The following is a 19,490-nucleotide window of genomic DNA, read 5'->3' on the forward strand; positions in this document are numbered from 1 at the left end:
TTCAAGACCCATCTTCTTTATTCCACTTAAGCCTTTAGTGTTCAGCTGCAGGAGCGGTGGGAGTTTGACCTGAGAACAGGACACCACATTACTTGGCTTTAGATTTCCATGGGGCTGTGGAAAAATTCCTTGGGCAGAGGTTCACTGCTGTGAAGATTAGAGCTTTTTTCCTCCTGTGCCCTAATTTTTCACTCTTCCCAAAGAGCAGTACCTCCCTGGCAGTATGAGAGCAGTCAGGAATGTTGAGATGCAGTGCTCCACACTTGGCTCTTCAGTGACTGCTGTTTAGATCCATGTAGGCTGAGCAGGTTGCTGTGTGTCTGGGATTCTTGTTGCCCACCAGAGGGGGATATTGGAACATGGACACAGTTTTGGGATTGCTGGATCCCTGATCAGTGCTAGGGCTTGTCTGCTGAGTGCTTGGGAGTCCTGGACATAGGTGCTAAGTGTATGTAGATACAGATATGTACATACACTGAAATCTACAGGCACAAGGAGCTCTTCAGCTGAGAACAAACACCATGTGCACAGCCCAGCTACTGCAGGATGGGCTTGTAGTGCCCTGTGAGTTTTGTGTACTACACATGCCAACCACAAACCTAGAGCACAGCCCCACACTACATGGAGTGTGTGTAGTCCTGCTAGGAAGCTGTGCTGCCCTTCAGTGACAAGGTCATATGAGAGAGCATATTTGGGGCCCACTTGGCTGTTTATTCATGGTTCTGTGTCATATCTCAAGCATAACTTCTTGTTGGGAAAAACCTCTTAGAACTGATGAAAATTGATTTATTCACTCTTAGTGATTCATTCTTGTGTTTCACTGGAAATGCTTTTATTTTGTTTTCTTCCCTCCAGCTTTTGAACCCAGGCTGTTTGAACGTGAAGAAGGTGGCTGCTGTCTATCAGCAGGCACTGACCCAGTTCCTCAGCAAAAGGAACAGTCCCCTCACATGCTCCATGTTCCATGATCTCTTCAAACGCTTCCCAGTGAGTGCTGATGGCTCTGTTGTCTTCTGCTGGCTCCAAAGTGTGATTGTAATTGTGGGCAAAGGGGGGAGAGAAACTTCTCTGTTGTATTGCAGACTTTAGAAATTGCTGTGAGGTTTCCTTGGGTTTTCACCTGCTCAGACTCTTAGACTCAGTTTTTATAACAACACTGAAGGAGGCCAGGATCTTATTTATGGTTTGGACTGGGATACCCCAGACAGAAAGCAGGTGAGCAGCAGGCTGCTCTTTAAAACATATCCTAGGAAGCTTTAATTTTTTTCCAGTATTCAAGACAACATGGATGAGCAAGGTTTGCACAAAGGCAAAACAGGTCACCTTGTTTGAGCAGCCAGTGTAGCTCCTGTCCAGCTCTGCTCCCACTGCATGCTCAGTTTCTCAATTTTCTTCCAGGAAGGCTGAGGAGTATGAAGTCTAATTGGAATCTAATCTTCAAGCCTGCTATTCAGACAGTGCAAGTGTCTGAAATGTTTGATGTATTTCCTGCAAGCTTGACCTAAGCCTGGGGCTGGTCTCTTCTATGAGGACAGCCAGTTTTTAAGGAACAGGCCATGGGCCTGAATGTCATACAAATCCTCAGGGGTTTTTAGGTCAGAGCAAACTAGAGACAGCTGCCAGAAGCCCTTTCTCCAAACCTTGTAGAATTGATGTCTGATGTGAGGGTGGGAGGAGATGTAACTGGGGCAGGATGCTTTCAGGCTGAGGACTCCATCCAGGAGAGAGTTCTGCTTGTAGGTTTCTTAGGGCACCAGCCCAGCATGCCTTGTACCTGAGTTTGAGAAATGGAGGGAGAGCAGGACTGTGTGTTGCCCACATGAACAGCAAACTTAAAATCCCATCTGCAGATTTCTAAAACCTCTAGATTCCATATAACTGTTCCTTGTAGAAATATCTTCTAAAATCACCACATTCACATGTCGTTCTAAATACCTCCAGGGATGGTGACTCAACCATTTCCCTGAGAAGCCTTTGCCAGTGCCTGACAACCCTTTCAGTGAAGATATTTTTCCTTATACCTCATGTAAACCTCCCTATGTGCAACTTTAGGTCCTTTCCTTTTGTCCTGTCATTTGTTCCCTGGGAGAAGAGACCAGCCCACACCTGGCTACAACTCAACATGTTCTTCTGTGCCTGGGACTGGGGCTGTGCTCAGTGTGAACAGACACTACAGAAAGTGTCAGCCAGATGCAGACTTTAGTTTTCACTTAGCAGAACACAGGGAGTGAAAAATGCTTGCCTGATTTTTCCAGGTGAAAAGAGGTGAAGAGTTTTGCTGCTGCTTTTTGTTGTGATCAAGATTTTACTCAGAGCTGGTGTGAGAAAAGCTGTTAATTTTCAAATAAACTGTTGCTGATTTCTGGGCATTTCTCTTTCTTGTGTCATTTTCTTCTTACTCAGGAGGCTGTGTAAAATATAGACTGCTTTGCTTGAAAAACAAACCTGTCAGCAAACCACTAATGAGAGACTGTGTCTTTCTTTGTTACAGATCATGTGTAAGCCATTAGTAGATACTCTGGTTGAGTTTATCACAGCAGCAGCCAGGCAACATCAGCAGGTAAGAATGAAAGTAAACAAACAAAGCTGAATAACAGTGAATCAGAGAAGTAACTTAAACATGGCAGCTCAGATGATTTTTAATATGTTTATAATGTGCTTTTAGGGCTGCTCAGTTTTGGAAGTGGCTTTCAGGGGGGCAGAGCTTTTGCAAACACTGCCTTGCTGCTTCAGGGGTGTGTGAAGCTGAAGGCACACAATATATCCACAGTCATGGGGGTTCTTTGGTAGCATCTCCTTCAAAAACTGCCTGCAGCTCTCGGGGTTGAGGCCTGATTGTGACTGCAGTTGCTTATTCCTTGATTACCTCCTTCTTGATAAGATATTCCTTGGTATTAATGGAGTCTGCCTTACTCCCTGCCTCCTCATGCTACCTCAGGGTCAGGTTCTTGAGTCTGTTGTCCTTGCTATCTGTCCTGCATTTTAAAGTGTGTGTGCTGCTGTGTTTAGTTGAAAACCACCTGTACCACAGATCTGATTTTTGATGGTTGGTTGCCTGTGCCTGAGTAACACAAAATTAGTGGAGCCTTATCAATAAAACATTGCAGGGTGAGTGCACAGCTCAGTGTTCTGGAGCAGGGAATGAGCCCTGTCTGGATTTTCCCTGCACTGGGGGTTGACTTTCACACTGTTAATAACCAAAACCCCTCTGGGCCCAAACTTTCCCAGCCCCCAGCTGTACCCTGTGTCTGTCCCCTGCAGAAGTGCACCCTAGATTGATCTCCCTGTGTCAGAAATAGCTGTTTTATTGTTTCTGATCATTGGAGGGAATGTGAAGGGTAGGTATGCGTTCACAGTAGGGTTGCATTACATTGTCAGTGTAAATTGCAGTTCAGACTGTTTTACCCAACAGGAATGGCTTTGCTTTAAAAAAGACAAAAAAAAAAAAGGAGAGTGAATTGAGCTATTAATAATTTCAGTGGATGGTAATAAGGATGTGTTACACAAACAACAAATTAATTGTAAGGCACATACTTGATCCCATCCTCAAGAGACCAGAACAGCATCCCAAGCAGACAGCTCCATTGTGTGCAGCTTCCATTATCTTTGCCTCTCCACAGGGAACAGCATTCTCCTTCTTCCAGGGCTTCCACCAAGCTGCTTGAGCTTTGTTTGCAGAGCCTGTTTGCCTGTGGGTGGGAGGAGTAGGGCAGGACATGTGGAGTGTGTGGGAGCTGGGCACAGAACGTGGATATACTGCTGTTCAAACAAAGGCACATGGAGAGTGAGCAGGAAAGCCTGTGCAGCTTGGACTTGCAGCTTTACATTTTATACACACTGCTTCCTTTTCAGGAATTTTGGCTTCTCAGCACCAAATGTCCAGTTTGTCAGGTCTTCAGTTAAATTTTCCCACTGATTCTCAATGCAAATGTGTTTTGGTGGTATCCTAGTGGTTAGGGTAGGAGTCAGGCTAGGTGGGTATAAATGGCAAAGTGATGTTGGTAAAGCAGGGGGGTAACTTCTCCCTGGCAGCCTCTGGGGATATGAGGTGGAAGAACTCAGCTTCCAAAAGGTGAGTTCTGAAAACACCAAAGCTCTCATGATACTCTGAATTTGGGCAGCCCTGATAACAGAGAGGCAAGTGGGGTGATCTTCCACTTCTAGCCCTTATTATTGGCTTCTAATCATTAAACTAGCATAGTCCCAGGTACTGGAGGCTTAATTCCTGTTCTAACACTCCTCTTGTTAGTGCTGATTGTTCTGGGTATGGCTGCTGCATCTGGGACAGCTGTTCCCACAGGGATTCTGATTTCCTGGGTGTGCAGCTTCAGCAGGGTGTCCCCAGGGCCACAGCAGCTGGGAAGAGCCATGCTGTGCACAGAAGGTGGAGGCTCAGCTCTGGGCAGGTGTTTTGTGTTGGCCTGATAACAAACCCTGGGGCTCTGGGCCAGCAGAGTTGCTGGCCACCATCCCAGCCAGCCTGGGGAGGAGGAGATGCACCTTCAGGCTGAGTTTTAAGGTAGTTGTGAACAAAATGAAAATGATTTGTGAAGAGGATGTGAGGGAGCTGTTCCTTCCTCCTCATCCTCTATACCTGGAAGTGTGTGAGAGCAGAATGGATGCAGGGGATCTGTTCCACAGCTCCTCTCAGCCAGACTGATCCCTATTTTTAGAGCCTCTGTGTAAGACCTTGTGGCCACTGGCCTACCTACCCAGCTCTTACTTTGGGAAGCTCTGCTCTTGCTGGGGCCTCTAGTGTAAAGCTAAACTTGGTCATTAAGTGATTGCCCTGGACCAGCCTGGCTGAGGTGGTTGCAGAACATCGTGTACAGCAAGAATGGGGTCTGGTCAAGAAACAGCAAACCTGGACTGTGTGTGCACTGTTCCTGTGTCAAAACTCAGTTTCTGGGCACAGGTAGCAGAGAAGATGCTGTAGGAAATGCAGGAGCCATTCAGATGCTGCTCAGCTTGGAGAGGAGCAGCCTGGCCTCTCCAGCCCCAGCCATTTGTCCTGGGTACCTCCCTGCCTGCTGCCCTGGTGTTCCTGCATTTACATCACAAAATGGGACATGAGGGTGATTGGCTGAACTTCCCTTGCCTTTGCACACACAGTTTTTCTCCCCCTTTTGCCATGTTAGAGTTAACTTCAGTCAGTTCACTTAGAGCAGAGGGACAGTCTGTGCAGGGGCAGGAGTGTCTGGCTGAAAGCTGTGATTTATTTCATCAGAGGCAGTGCTCATTAACATGAAATTATAGCTTCTGTGAAGTCAGTACAAGAATATTGTAAAGGAGAGAACAATCTCTCATACAAATGTGAACTGTTGGCTGTAGCTGATGACCCAGGTAACTGGGTCCTGCACTGCTGCAGCCTTTCTGTGCATCCTGTGTCCCTTGGTCACCTCTAAAACCTGGAGAGCAGCAAACCCTCGGTGGCAGTGCAAGCAGAGGTGTTTGTAGCTATTGGATGGGTGTTCCATGTGTTTCTGGGAGCTACTTTCCTTTGGCCTGGGTATTTGCTTTAGAGTGTTTTGGAGCTATTCCAAGGTTGCATCTTGATGCAGAATTTACCAAAAGGAAAGAAAGCTTTAAAACTTTAGCTACTGTGACTGACATTGTCAGTTCCTCTGACACTGTTCCTACGTGCCTAAAGAAGCAGTGAGGTTTCTCAGCTCCATGTTGAAGTTATTTGTGAGATAAAACAACACTTTAAGGGGGGTGAGAGCTCTCAAGGCAGTTTTGAGTGTGGCTCACAGTGATTGGGTTGGTTTTCTCAGCAGTAAGCTCAACCTGTGTAACAAGTTTTAAACTGGAAAGGTGAATTTGCAGTGGTGTTACTGGGACTGAAGCTTGTACCTGTGGCCAAATTCTGCTCCTCTGATGTCACTACTGGGGTACAGATGCCTGCAGGAGACAGAAATGCAGCAGTTTCCCTGGAAAAGGAAAAAGATGGAGAGATTGGTGTTATTTGTGAGTGGGGAAACAAAGGCAAGGGATGTTTTAACCAGAGAAGGGGGGTTGTCACCCCAGCCTGACATTTAGCACCTGTTTAAACCTCTACATCAGAAAGATACAAGATGTGTGTGACAGTGGGTCTGCAAAACCACCTTGTTCCAGGCAGTTCATGCTTCTCAGCTGGACTTCTCAGCCACTATGAGGCCACCCTGGCTGCAGGGCCCTGGGACTCTGCTCTGCTAGCTCAGATGCACTGTGCCCGTGGCAGCTGCTGCTCTGAATGCTCAGTGATACTGGCTGGCCTGTTTTCAAACTCTGCCTTTCTTCAAGTGGGAAGTTTTAAGTCCCAAACATGCTATGTGAAAGTTAAAATGCTTCAGGCTTCAAAAAAAAAATAGTGTTTGGTTGTCACTTACTTATTGAGCTGAGAAATCTGGTGGGGTTTGTGATGATTTGGGTTGGTTTTTCTGTTTTGTTTTATTTGTGGGCTTTTTAATTTTGTTTTTTTTCTACAGTAGCAGTTGGGATGCCTTTCACAAACTTTTGTTGATCCTTGCCATCCCATATGTATATTAAACCAGCATAAAACTTAAGGCTGCACTTCTCAGAATATGACCTGCCTCATCCCTGCCATGTGTCCCTGCAGTGCTCTCTGTTGTAGAAAGAAGTGACTAGAAACTATACAGAATCACTTGATTGCAAGCAGCAGCTGTGAAGCTTTTCAAGAGGACCTTTAGAGTGGGAGAAGTGCTACAAGTTAAACTAAAAAAAGGAAGTAAGAGGTAAAGAATGGCTTTGTAGTGCAGTCTAATCTAAGTTGTTGAATGCAGTTCTGCAGACTGAGGTCCTAAGAATCAGTGCCACATGACAGTGTTTGGGTACATCCAGGCAGGTCTGAGAGCTTTCCCTCTCACACAAGGTGCCACAGCAGAGTGAAGGGCAGCTGCCATTCCTGGAGGGCAGTGACCAGGCACACACTGCTGCTCTGAGTGCTCAGATGGCAGCTGGGGAAAGAGACCCAGGGATAACTGGTCTGGGAAAACGACAGGGGAGCTTGCATTGTCCCTCTGAGTTGTCATGGGGATTGTGGTATCTGGCACAGAAATCTCCCTGGCAGTACAATTAGCCAGCAGAAAGTGTGAGGTGCTGACAGCATGGGGGAGATTGTGCTGTTCCATGGATGAGGGGTGTTCTTGTCAGCCTGATGTCCTCCACAAGCACTAAGCATACTCTCTCAAATTCTGTGTGTGAGCTGGTCCTCACTTCCCCCTCTCTTAGGACAATTCATTCTTACTGCTGCAGTTGCTTTCCAGGAGAGCTTGACCTTCAGATTTCCTTGTGCCTGTTTCAGTGGGTGTAGTGTTGCTCTCTCAATATGCACAAAAGCCTGGCTTTTCAGTTTGTGCTGATGGAGCATAAAGCAGGGATCAAGATGTGTTTAATTTATGATTATTGCATGACTCAGCTACATACCAGAACCCTCCTGAGCCTTAGGTGAGGAATGTCTTCCTGGTTTATTTTTAGCTGTGTTGGTCTGATGAGCAGAGCTACAGTAACATTTAATTCTGTAATTGTGCAGTCCTGGACTGCTGCAGCACAAACCCCTCAGTGCTGCACTGGTGATTGTGGTGAGGTTCTCACTGCAGCATCCCCATTTATGGCACTGGATGGTCCATGAACTAATGTTTGTTCCCTAAAAGCTCTCTGTGAGGGTGAGGATCAGGTGTAGAGGGAGAAGTGTGGCTCCCTGCACTGCAGTCCCCAGCTGTGCTGCTGGTGCTGGTTCCTGTAGGCAAGGGCACCTGCCAGCTCCCAGCTGGAGCACAGCCTCTCTGGAAGCCTGGCCTGGCACAGCTGTGCTTTTCCCTCAGAGCTCCAGCTTGCTGGCCAGCAGTGTCAGAGCCAGTTTGGAAATGAGCACTGATAAATGAGAATTACTGCTGCCAGGAGTAAGGTGCTGTCTCCATCTTGCTCGTGGCAGACACTTAAAGCATCTTCTGGTGTGAAACTTTTTCCATGGGTTTACAGAAATGGTTTCATACCCATCCCTTGTTCTTTTCCTTTGGGAAAGGCACTGGGAGTGCACACATCAACACAATTGCTGAGAGCCTCTGCAATTACTTTTGCACTATGGTCACACATCCATTTGAATACATTCCTGCCTTCTTATTTACATTCAAAGCTCTATTGATTGAGGATGTTGCAGTAGCTGGAAGCATAATGAGGATGTATTTGTCCATCAAGTGAGTTTATTTTCTGTGATTTGGCTGGAACTCTGCAGAGCTGATGTAAGTGCAGAGCTGTCATGAAACTAATAAAAGTAATTTTACTTAGTGTGGAAATGAGAATGGGCACTGAGACAGAGTTCAAAATGTCATCTTATGTCATACAGATTCATTAGTATTTCAGAATGTGTTTTTATAAAGCTGTCTGTGTCAAGGAACGCTTGAAGATCTATTTGATAGAGAGTGTATTTTAGGTAAGTTGCTAATTAATCTTGGTGCTTTGGCAGTCTCCCCAAAGGGATCAAACATCTATAGACAGAATTTTACAGAACTGAAGCAGGTCTGTGCCAGAGCTGCCATCACCAGAAGAGTAAAATATGATCCCAAATTCCTGCCAAAGAGGTCTTGGCTGGTTGACAGTTGTCCTTCTGAACACTTTATGTTCTATGTAAAATATCTAAGTTAAAAATTAATTAAACTTTAATACAGCAAGAGCAGTGAAAGTGCTGCAAAGCCCCAGAAGCCAGCACCCCTCTGTGTGAGTGTTTGGGAGTATTTCACTTCCTGCTGGGGGAGATGAATGGATCCCCACATTAATGCACCATGCCCTGCCTGTGTGCTCACAGATAGCTGCCAGCAGGTAGTGGAGGAAGAGCTTGTTATGGAACACTTTGCATAAGCTGTTACTAAAAATGAAGCAAAATAAACCCCCCCAGATAAGAACCAGCACCAGTTCAGCTCTACCTCCTCTGCATGAGGAATGAGCACTGGGCAGGCAGCTGGTGAGAGCTGAGCAATGGGCCATGAGTGAAAGGCTCCCTTCCTCCAGAGCATCCTCTGTGCTTGGCACAGGTCACACCCCCTGTGCCACCTCTGTCAGGTGTCCCTGTGGTCAGATTCAGGAGTGAATTGTCCCCAGGCACTGAGACCCAAGGGATGCAGTGCTGGAGAGGCTGCTGCCTGTCTAACCCATCCTTTTCATCTTCCTTGGGTCAGTATGTGCCCTCTCCTCAATAAAAATAAATCATTTGCAGCTGGAAAATCTGTGTCAAACTGACAAGCTTTGGCTCCAGTCAGTGTCCTGTTGCTGTTTTTGTTTTGTGTAAGGGGATGGTTAAGCAGAGTCTGTGTTTTGCAAGGTGATGCTGAACTATGGGTGGGCTCTTGGGCATTTTTGATCTCTTTTCATCACCAGCCAGCAAAGCCCTGTGACATGAGCTAGCTCTAGATATGCAAACTGCCCACTGAAGTGGAAGGGAGAGCAGTTGAATGCTTAAATGCTTTGCTGGGTCAGAGCCAGAGTGCTCTACATTTTTGTATTTAGTTCCCAGACCTTTAGGATGGTTGTGCATGTGGATTATTACATCCCAACCTTGCATTTTTGAGTGTTTCTTGCAGTGGGATTGCACGGAAAAACCATTTTCCTTTGATGAGCAGGAGAACATTGACAGCATCTATAAATAGTTTGATGTTCTTTGGAAAGGTGTCTGATGCCACAGCAAAACGTGTCTCCCTGAGGAATTGCTTTCTAAGCTCTGTTTCTCTCTTATTTGTGTGAGATGGTTGAAAATTTAAAAAGATCTGTTTACATTTTTCAGGTCCTCCTGACTGCATTTAAAGCTGAGTGCTCAAAGTCCCATGGCATGAGTTTTCACTTGTATTTGCATTGACAACTTGGTGTGTTTGTGGTGTATTTCAGTTTAATGTGGGACCCCTGTCACTGAGTCTGCAGGGTCTCTTGGGAGCATCATACATGTTGTGAGCTGTTTATTTTTGTTTCTTTTCCCTTCATACAGGTTTTTTGTCGTTGTTGTACTTCTTGTTGCCTTCTAATGGCCTCTGTCTTTTGCCAGAAGTGTCAGACACTTGCCTGCATTGCCCACAAACAAATCCATAGTGATACCAGCATTAATTGACTGGCACAGACACACTGCCCTCAGTGTAGCACAAGCAGGACATGAAAAGGCTTCTGAGAACGTGAAAAAGCTTCTGTTTGCCTCTTTATTGTGATTCTGGAGATCTAGGCTGTATTTATTCTGCTAACTGCTGTTCAGCTGATTGTGTTGATGATCATGTAGCAAATCCTCAGTAAGGGAGAAAACATTCTAGTTGGTTGCTGGGAAGAAATAAGAAAATTAAAAGGTCACAATAAACTCTAATTCTTGCTGTAGAAGCTGCTGGTGAGAGCTGTCCAAGGAGGGAAGTGCTCAGGAGCAGAGATCTAAACCATATTGCAGTGATTTTCTAACTCTGAGTAATTTCCTAGCCTACTAAATTAAACTTACCATCTGACACGTGGGGAGTTGATAGCTTTTAAAAAGCAAGTTGATAGTTTTTAAAAAGAGATTGAACCACCCAAGTGTGTTGTGCTCAGCCTCTCAAACACAGCCCCTCCAACAGTTTGAGGAGTAGGTGTTTGTGTGGAGCAAATGGGATAAATTTGCTCAGAGACAAGGTCATTGCCATGTATTTAATAATGGCATGACAAACACAGGAGGGGAAGAATTGGCTGGGGTGTGAGAAAATGAGCTACTCTTGTATGGACTCAAGATATAATAATGTTGTAAAATATAAAAAAAATCAGGATAGAATCCTGTTGAAGTTCTGGGGAATGATTTATGTTCTCTTTACAGAGAGATCTTGGTGTGGGAGTACTAGGAGGTGTGTTGGAAGGGTGTTTTGTTGGCAAGTGAAATAAGATTGGGGTTTCTGCAGCATAAAATGAAATGCCAGTCTGGGTTTTGCTCACTGCCAAGGATGTCCCCAGGTTTGTGTACCAAGTGGCAGGTCCATTTTTGTTGTAGTAAGGGGGTGTGGGATAGTGGGGTGTGGCTGCTTCTCTTTCTGCTCTCCCTTGGCACATATTAAAATGCCACTTTTGAAAAGTTGAAGCACAAGAAAGGAGTTCAGGTGTCTCTGCAGGATTTCTCAGCAGCCTCCACACAGAGCAGGGGTTTCCAGCCCTGTCCCTCTTCCCAAGGGGACTGTGCCCTCTGTCTTGTCATCTTGCCTCTCTCAGTGGTTCTGCAAAATGAAAGAGCTGCTGGTGAGCATCCAAAACAATGAATCTTCACCCAAAACAATGAATCTTCATCCAAAACAATGAATCTTCAAAGTTCAGCCCAGTACAATTTCCAACCTTTTTTTTTTTTGCTTAGCAATGCTTTTTATTTCAATATTGCAAGCTAACAATTTTACTGTCCAAGTACCTTTTTTATGCTGTATGAAGGCTAAACTTCAGTGGCTGATGTTTGAGTAAATTGGAATTCTAATTTCTCATTATCTACTGATAAATGTTCTCAAAAGATGGAAACCTTTGTTCTTGCAATATCAAGCCTGGTCTGGTGTATAAGGGGCAGCAGCTAAAAGCACACACTCCCTAGGCAACATGGGCTTTTTTTAAACATGTGCTGCTCTTAAATCTCCTAAATTATTAAATTAGACTTCAGCAAAGTCTCCTTAAATAGGCTGCTTTATGCTGTAGCTGCTTTCTGAATTACCTCAAGAAAATCCTGCTGCAAGTCTCCTCTGAATTGAGAATTTTGCTTTGCTTTGCTGTGCAGAGGAGACAACTGGATTGGAAAGTGTTGGGAGGAGCACTGAGGGTCAGGCAAATAAACCAGTTTTGGTCTTGGTCTTACCACTGTGTGTGAGTAACTTGAGGTGTCAGTGGAACCTCTTGGTGTTCAATACTACAATATAGAAGTAATAAAATAAATAGAAATTGACAAAATTAAAGCTTTGGGGATGGTTGGTTTGGATTTTTTCCAAGAGGAAAGCCAGGTTTGAGAGAAAGGAGAATGCCCCAGATGATTTCCTGAGAGGTTTCTTGGTCATGTTTCTTTGAGCCTCAGATACTGGGGTGTCCTGCAAGAGTCTTTCCTTTGATTTCTTAACAAAAGAACATTTCTTGTTCTGATGTTTAGAGTGAGAAACTTGTCAAAGCAGAGTAGAAATGCTCCAAAATAAACAGGATCATATTAAGAAACCAAATTGTTTTAGATTATTTTTTAAAATTGTGACCGTATCCTTAACTGGGGAGAGAAGAGGAAAATGGGCATATTTTCTGGTTATTATTTTTAATGTGGGAAAGGGAGGCTTGGTTGCATTGCACAGAGTCCATTCCTGTTCTTTTCTCCTCTGGTCTCAGTGTGTCCCATGGTACCAGTATTCCCCTCCAGGGTTTCACTCCTGTAACTGTGCACTACAGGAAGAGCAAAAAAACAGCAGAGCTCATGGATGCTGATTTGTGCTCTGCTGCTGATTTGCCTTGTGTCCTCATGGCTCACTTAATTATGGCATCTTTTCATTTTTCAAGAATTTAGGGTAATAATGTATTGACCTTTTTTTTGAGCAAATGTTAAGACTGATTTGCCTTCCTGATATGGTGAGTGGTTACCCCAGGGAGAAATAAATCTCTGTGTTGACCAAAGCAGCAGCCCAATATCTGCATTGCTGTGTCCCAAGGGTTTGCCTGTTGGCCTCTGTGAAAGAAGAGCACAAGGTTTTCCCCAGCCCTGAGTGCCCATGAGGGGTGATTTTAGATGATTGGCTTTAAAGCATTTACAGCATGGTGTGGCAAAAGCTGATAGGCCAAGAAACACTTATAGTGCATCTGATTAGCTTCTGATTGTGCTGGCATTAATTATCATGTCTGTATTGTCTCAGCCTTCACATGAGACTGAAAATAGAATAAAAGTTTTCAAAACACCTCTCAGTTGTCCCTTCCATGATTGTGTGGGACACACAGCACATCTGACACAGCCACTGCCTCTGAGCAGCCTGCTGGGAATGGGAACTTGCTGGGTGCAACAGATCCATTGTTGTGGTTTATTGTCCCATCCCTCTCAGAATTTGTCCTTTTGAATAATCTTCAAAGCTGAGTTTCTAACTGGGACTCAGCTCCCAAACCAGTGTCAAACAGACTTGTAGCTCCTGAGCTCAGAATTACCAAATGAATCAAAGATGGTTGAGAAATAAGAAGCCTTGAAACTCAAGACTGCTCCATTGGAGCCTTTGTCTCCAATGTGAATGTAAAATTAAAATAGTTTGACTGTATGAGCAGAAATGGGGGTAGATTGGCACTTGCTTCATGGCTTTGGATGCTCTTTGTTTTCTTTTTAAAAAAGATAAAAGGGTAATTGGAAGAGGCTTTTGCTGTGGTGCTTAAGATCTCCTGCTCTGTGGTAATAAATGAAGGTTGTTCTCCTGTAACCAATACCACTGTAAGGTGCAGCTTTTGGATTTTGGAGTGGGTTGGTTGGTTTATTTTAAACATGTAATAAATTATAGATAGCTGAGGAATTTATTTCATAGCTTAATTATTCACTGAAATTCAAAGAAAACTCATTTAGAATTACTCATAATCTTGGCCTCTGTTCTTTTACCCAGCTTTCCTGGCACCATTTGTCACAAATGCAGCATGTGATTCATGAGATTGCAGTCTCAGAGGGCTTGGGAGGAGAGAATTTCTAGAAGTGCAATTATTTTTTGCCATATCCCTGTTGCTGTGGAATACTCTTAATGCTGAGGATTACACACTGGGAGCTGCTGTTTCATGCTGTGTGCTGGCACTGAGTCAGATGTGCTGGCAGGGCAGGCTCTGTGCCACAAGGGAGAGAGACATCAGTGCTCTGGAACACCAGTGGCCTCTCTGGTGTGACACCAGCGGTATAATTCTGTCTCCTGCACTTCCAAGAGCAGTGGATTGTTGATACTTCTGAAAATCCTGATGCATCTTCAATGCTAAAAATGTATTTGAGGTGCACAAACCTGTAATTTTCCAGGTAAAATGTTTTCTTTATATATATTTAACATAAAGGGAATGAGATGCTCTTGCCACACTGGTGACAAGTTTCATGTGGATGAACTTGCTGCAAAAATAACAGGCAAAAAGATGAGGAAAATCCATCTTCATGTGTTTGGTTAGCATTTTAACTCCCCACTCCTTACAAAGTGTAAGGAGATGTGATAAGCTCTGTCCTGGGTAGATTTAATGAGAGTTTTTGTCCTGCGATGTGCTTGAGGCAAGCCAGGGGAACTTTTTGCCTCTTTCCTGAAAGCTGGAATTGGCTGGCAGGGAATTTGGAAGGGTTACTCAGCTGTAGCCTGCAACTGCTTTGGGATCACCCAGCAGAGCAGCTGTGTGCAAACTCAGAGCTGGGTTTGGTGTGTCAGTGCAGGCACATCCTAAGGCTCCTGCTCCTCTGGTGGTGGCAGTGGTGGCTGCTGATTTCAGTCTCTTTTCCCTCAGGAGTGTGCCTGGGTGGCAGGTTTCTTTCATTTGTTTGCAAAACCACCTCCAGCCAGTATCCTAAACCGCCTGGGACTGAAAAGTGTGTATTTTTGCATCAGAAACAAATGTCCTTATATTAACAGAGTGCTTTTCTTTGGAAAAACAACTCTGAATTTAGGTCATGCCTTCATCTCTTCAGGACTGCAAACAGAATCTCTACAGTATTGCAAAGGCTTCTTTGTTTTGTTCTTTTTCTCTTTCACAACTGCAGTGATTGAAAACATCTTGATCTGTTCCACTCCATCCAGCTCACCTGGGTGGTGACTGGGGAGAGCAATTTGTGACCTACTTGTGCTAGATACCTGCTTTCAGTGGGAGAACAGGGGCTTTGGTAGGGGTTTAATCCATATTTAACATATTTAAGGGTTTGGCCAGATGTCTTCTTATGCACATATATATATGTATGTATGTATTGATTTTTATATATATATATATATATATAGGTATATATTGATATGCACAGATATCCCTGTGCAGGGTAAAGTTGGGTTGTATGTAAACTCCTCTCCCACTCCTTTTTAGTATCCATCTGAGGTGGGTGAGCACACCTGGGAGTTGCCAGCACATCTTGGTTACTGCAAAGAGCATTTCAGAAAGAAATCACAGCCCTTTGCACAGAGTGGTATTTTGTGTAATTGTTGTAGATAAGAGAAATGAGCAAAGGCACAGAAAACCTTAGGGACAGCACTGCCCTTAGTTATTGTTTGTTCTCTGCTCCCACATGGACTAATGAGCCTTTCTGCCTTATTTAGTTGTATGCTTGATAAAATATGTGGGAGTCTGTAAGTGTATCTACTGTGCCTGCTTGTATACACTTCCCTTGTATTTATTTATATTTTTTTATTATTTTTACTCTTTTGTGGTCTTTTTAAAAACTGACATTAAGGAGAAAATGTTTTGATTAGTCAGCTGAGTGGCTCCTAATGCACAGGATGCAGCATACATCCCTTTAGAAAAAACTCTAATCTGGCTGTCATCTGCTTGTAACTATTCTCACACATTCTCATTTCAGAGACTGTGCATATGGGGGGGTGACAATCCTCTTTCCTGAGCTGGACTGCAGTTTGGTGGCTGGGACTCCTGAGTCTTCTGCTATTTTTGTCCATTTGTGAAGTGTTGATCATGCTTGGCTCTCTCCTAGAACACTCTGTTAGGAACACAGCAGGCTTGATTTGGCACTGAGAAATTGCAGAGAATCTTCTCTGACATTCTTGGGGACAGCATTGTTCTGCCAGCCTCCAAAATTGCCAAATGCTTGTGAGACATTCTAAAAAACCAGTGCTGCTGGGGAGGGCAGGAGGGACAGAGACAACTGGGCTGTCAAGTGCTTGAACTCCAGCTCTGGATTTTGTGAAAGTAATCTCCAAACTTCAAATTGCTGCTGGTCTGTGATTTGATGGTAAAACATGTGTAAAACGCACATTATGAATATATTAAGGGTAAATGATGAGCTGTGAGAAATGACAAGGGTTGAAAGTATTGATGCAAAAGATTTGAGCTAGCTGGGGTGGCTTGGCTCCTCCTGAGGTGCTCTGTGTGTGGTTTTGTATTTCAAAAGTCTCAATGAAACCTCTGCATCACAGAACTGAACACAGGTAAATTTTTGTGACTATTCTTCACTTCTGGCAAGGTCTTTCTGTATTCTGGTATTGCTGTCACTGTTTGCTGGTGCTCCAGTGATGTGTTCCCAGAAGTGGCTGAGAGTGGGAATATGCTCATTCCATGGCTTCAGAATTCCCCTGAGCAGTCTCATTTTCTTTTTTAGGCTATTTTCATGAAAACATTGAGTGTTTGAATTCCCAAAAAGTGGGATGTGTTGAGATGGGCAAGAAAGTGGCTTGTGGTATCTCTGGGTAGCCCTCTGAAGAGGTGTGGGGTGATAAATGTTCACTGCATGTGCATGGATGTCACACCTCTAACACATCTGCTTTCAGCTGCATTGTGCCCCTGTATTTGAGAAGATAAAACAAGGACAATGAAATGCAGCAGCAGAGCTGTTTCTCTGCCACCTTATCCTGATTTGAAGTAAATATTTTACTTTTTGTGTCTCAAATGAGAGAAGTTGTTTGTGCTTAGTACTAAATTATCATTGGTTTCAAAAGCAATCAGGAAAAATAATAATGATGACTGGAGCAAAAACAATGTTTTAATTATGTGAAACTCAAAACATATTTTCACTTTACTGGAATCCAATACACAGGCTGGAGGTGTGAAAACTCTGAGTGTGACAGAATTACTAAAGAGTGCTAGCAGCAGCCAGGATCCTCAGGTGTTGGGTGCTCTGATTTCCTCATTTATGTCACACAGAAGGGAATGCTCAGTGGTTTGGGTTGTTGTTTTTTTTTCCCCTTTTGAAATACTTTTCAGGCTTAGTGCTCCCTGAGGAGCAGGTCCCATCCAGGGACTGTTCTCAGTGCACTGGATGAGTTCAGATCTCCAGAGCTCCCATTCCACTGCACAGTTTTGGTTCCCTCCCAGTTCTTTTCCTCATTAGCTTGCAGTGCTGCTGCCCACTGCTGCCTGGAGCAGTTCCCAGCTGCCCCTTGGCACTGGTGCCTCTGGGGTTCACCTGCAGTGCTGAGATATCCCAGGACACCTTCACAGAGCCCTGCTTTCTGCTCTACAGCCACTTGCAGTATGGATGTGTTTGTAATTGTCAGAGAAGAGCTGGTGCCTGGGGGTTTGTGACCCTGCCTGGGCCTTTCAGAATGAATTACAGTCTTTCATCCACTCCAGGGGTCACATTCTCTTTTTAATTGCACTGAAGTGACTTTCCACTACATTTGGTAGACACATGCCATAATTTGTTCTGTTAGACACAGCCTCCCCATAATTACAAGGAATATGTAAGCCTGCCTGCCTTGAAGATGGTGTTGGGGTGTTCTCTGTCACTGGATGAGCATAAATCTGACATGGCCTCACTGGTTCCCTGCTGCATTTTCACCTTGCAGTGAAGAACAGAATTTCTGTGTGTAATAAAAGCTCTTTCTACTTTGATAATTCTCTTCACTGGCCATATTGGTGCAAACTGGAGGTAAGCTTACAAGGATGTGTGACATAATCTGTTGTGAAACAGGTACAGGGGCTGATATTCTCCAGGGATCAACCTGTGTTCCACTGTCCCAGGAGCCTGGGATGTGTTGTGTGGGAAGCACAGACCTCCTTGAGCTTGGGACATGTTCTGTTTGACTGCCCACAACTCTGGCTGGTCACACTGCTCCCAGGAATTCCAGGGATTCCTTCTCTTTGCTCACTTTGAATTATTCAGTCAATAGCTCCCTAGAAATTGAAACCCTAGAAACCCAATAGGAGTTTTCCCTAAAAATGACCCAATGAAAGTTTTTATCCTCCTGCTCCATGTTTTTCAAGTTGCTTCTCTCTGATCCAAGGGGGCTCTGGAGGCCAGGTTGGGAATCACCAGGTTGTTTTTATCCTTGAGGTCTCAGACTCTTAATCTCAATGATGTCTATTGTAAGGAGCTTTAGAAACTTTGCTCATTTGTTTTCTGTGATATGTGGTTAAAGAACAGCAGCTGTTGCTTTCTTTGGATGAGATTAGCTCTTGTAAATCCTTCTGATTTTTGATATTTGTAACTGCATTCAGTTTTGGGGCTGTGTGATGGCCGCTAGAGGCAACATTTTTTTCTTTGTATGAGTAGAATTTGCTCACTAACTCTGTGCTGCTACAAAAATTTCCCCCTTAAATCTTCTAAGCTATTTGTACTAATCCTCATTACTGTATTTTGTGCATTCCTCTATTTTGCCTTTGACTAATGCTGCATTTTTCTCTTGTACCTGAGAAAGCCTTAAAATATTCTGGAATAGAAAAGGATATGTAAGAAGATTGCAGATTCCTGTTGGTTTCTAGTGGCCAAGCTTTTCATTGCTGTGTTAATGAGCAAGTTTGACTCCAGGCAAGGCCCAGTGCTGCTCTGAACAGCAGCTCCCATCTAGTGTTCCTTTGAAATGAAGCATTTGCTGTCCTGCCAGCTTTTATTTTTTATTATTTGTGCCTATTGCATTGGTCAGGGCACAGAAAAGCTGCAGTCACTCAAAGGTGCTGCCTGAAAACTTGGGGAGACTCAGAGTGATGCCCTTGGAGCAGCTGCTCTTGGAGAAGCATGTTTTGGGTATTTGTGCCTCAATCTAGAACTGTAATGATCCCTCCACTCCCCTGTAACCTTCTCTTTTATCTATGTGCATTCAACCAACACCCACCACCTGTCTCCTGAGGGGTGGCTCTGTAATGAGCTGGACAATGTTTCAAACAGAGCCTTTTGCTGAAGGAGGGCAGGTTTAGGTTGGATATTGGCAAGAAATTCTTCCCTATGAGGGTGGTGGGGCCCTGGCACAGGTTTGCCCAGGAAAGCTGTGGGTGCCCCATCCCTGCAAGTGTCCAAGGCCAGGCTGGATGGGGCTTGGAGCAACCTGGGATGGTGGAAGGTGTCCCTGTCCCTGTTCTGGTCCCTGGCAGGGGAGCAGAGATGGTCTTCAGGGTCCCTTCCAGCCCAAATCAGTGTGTGACACTTGTTTGGTGAGGATGTACAGCTTTGTGAGCTGGCCTCCCCTGGATGGTGTTTGCAGCTGTTTGCTGTAGCAGGGATTTTCTTTGCTCACACCTTCCCTGGAGAGTTTCATGTTCTTCTCTCCCTTTCTCTTTCAGGCCATGGCCTGTTTGCTTCTGCACAGAGTTCTGCTGATTCATGAACTGAAGCTCTTTGTCACAGAGGAGGAGTGGGAGGAGCTGATCACCAGGAGCATCAGCCAAGTGACACAGGTAACAAACCCCAGCATGTTTGAGTGCAGGTGGCACCTCATGGGTGCTGCTCTCATTTGTCTGCTTGGTCTCAGAGTGCAGCCTGGGATGGGCTCAGCTTAAATGGCCTTAGAGACCTTGTCCCTGATGGCAGCAGCTCTGAGTGGTGCCTGCCAGGTTCCAGAATTCTTGGAACACCCCAGTGAGGCTGCACCAAGCAGACAGAGCTTGAATTTTAGAAAATGCACTCATACAGGTCAATT

General features: G+C 44.6%; 1 protein-coding gene across 1 annotated transcript in view; it reads left to right on the top strand.

Moving 5' to 3' along the window:
• Positions 1-19,490, top strand: part of MYBBP1A (MYB binding protein 1a) — a 49,674-nt gene that overhangs the window by 17,662 nt on the left and 12,522 nt on the right. Inside the window, exons 22-24 of the mRNA XM_059486845.1 lie at positions 856-987; positions 2,492-2,560; positions 19,135-19,248. Of these exons, the coding sequence (XP_059342828.1) occupies positions 856-987; positions 2,492-2,560; positions 19,135-19,248 (315 nt within the window). The remainder of the gene's footprint in view (positions 1-855; positions 988-2,491; positions 2,561-19,134; positions 19,249-19,490) is intronic.

The sequence above is a fragment of the Ammospiza nelsoni genome, chromosome 21 (genome assembly GCF_027579445.1).
Source record: "Ammospiza nelsoni isolate bAmmNel1 chromosome 21, bAmmNel1.pri, whole genome shotgun sequence".
Classification (NCBI taxonomy): domain Eukaryota; kingdom Metazoa; phylum Chordata; class Aves; order Passeriformes; family Passerellidae; genus Ammospiza; species Ammospiza nelsoni.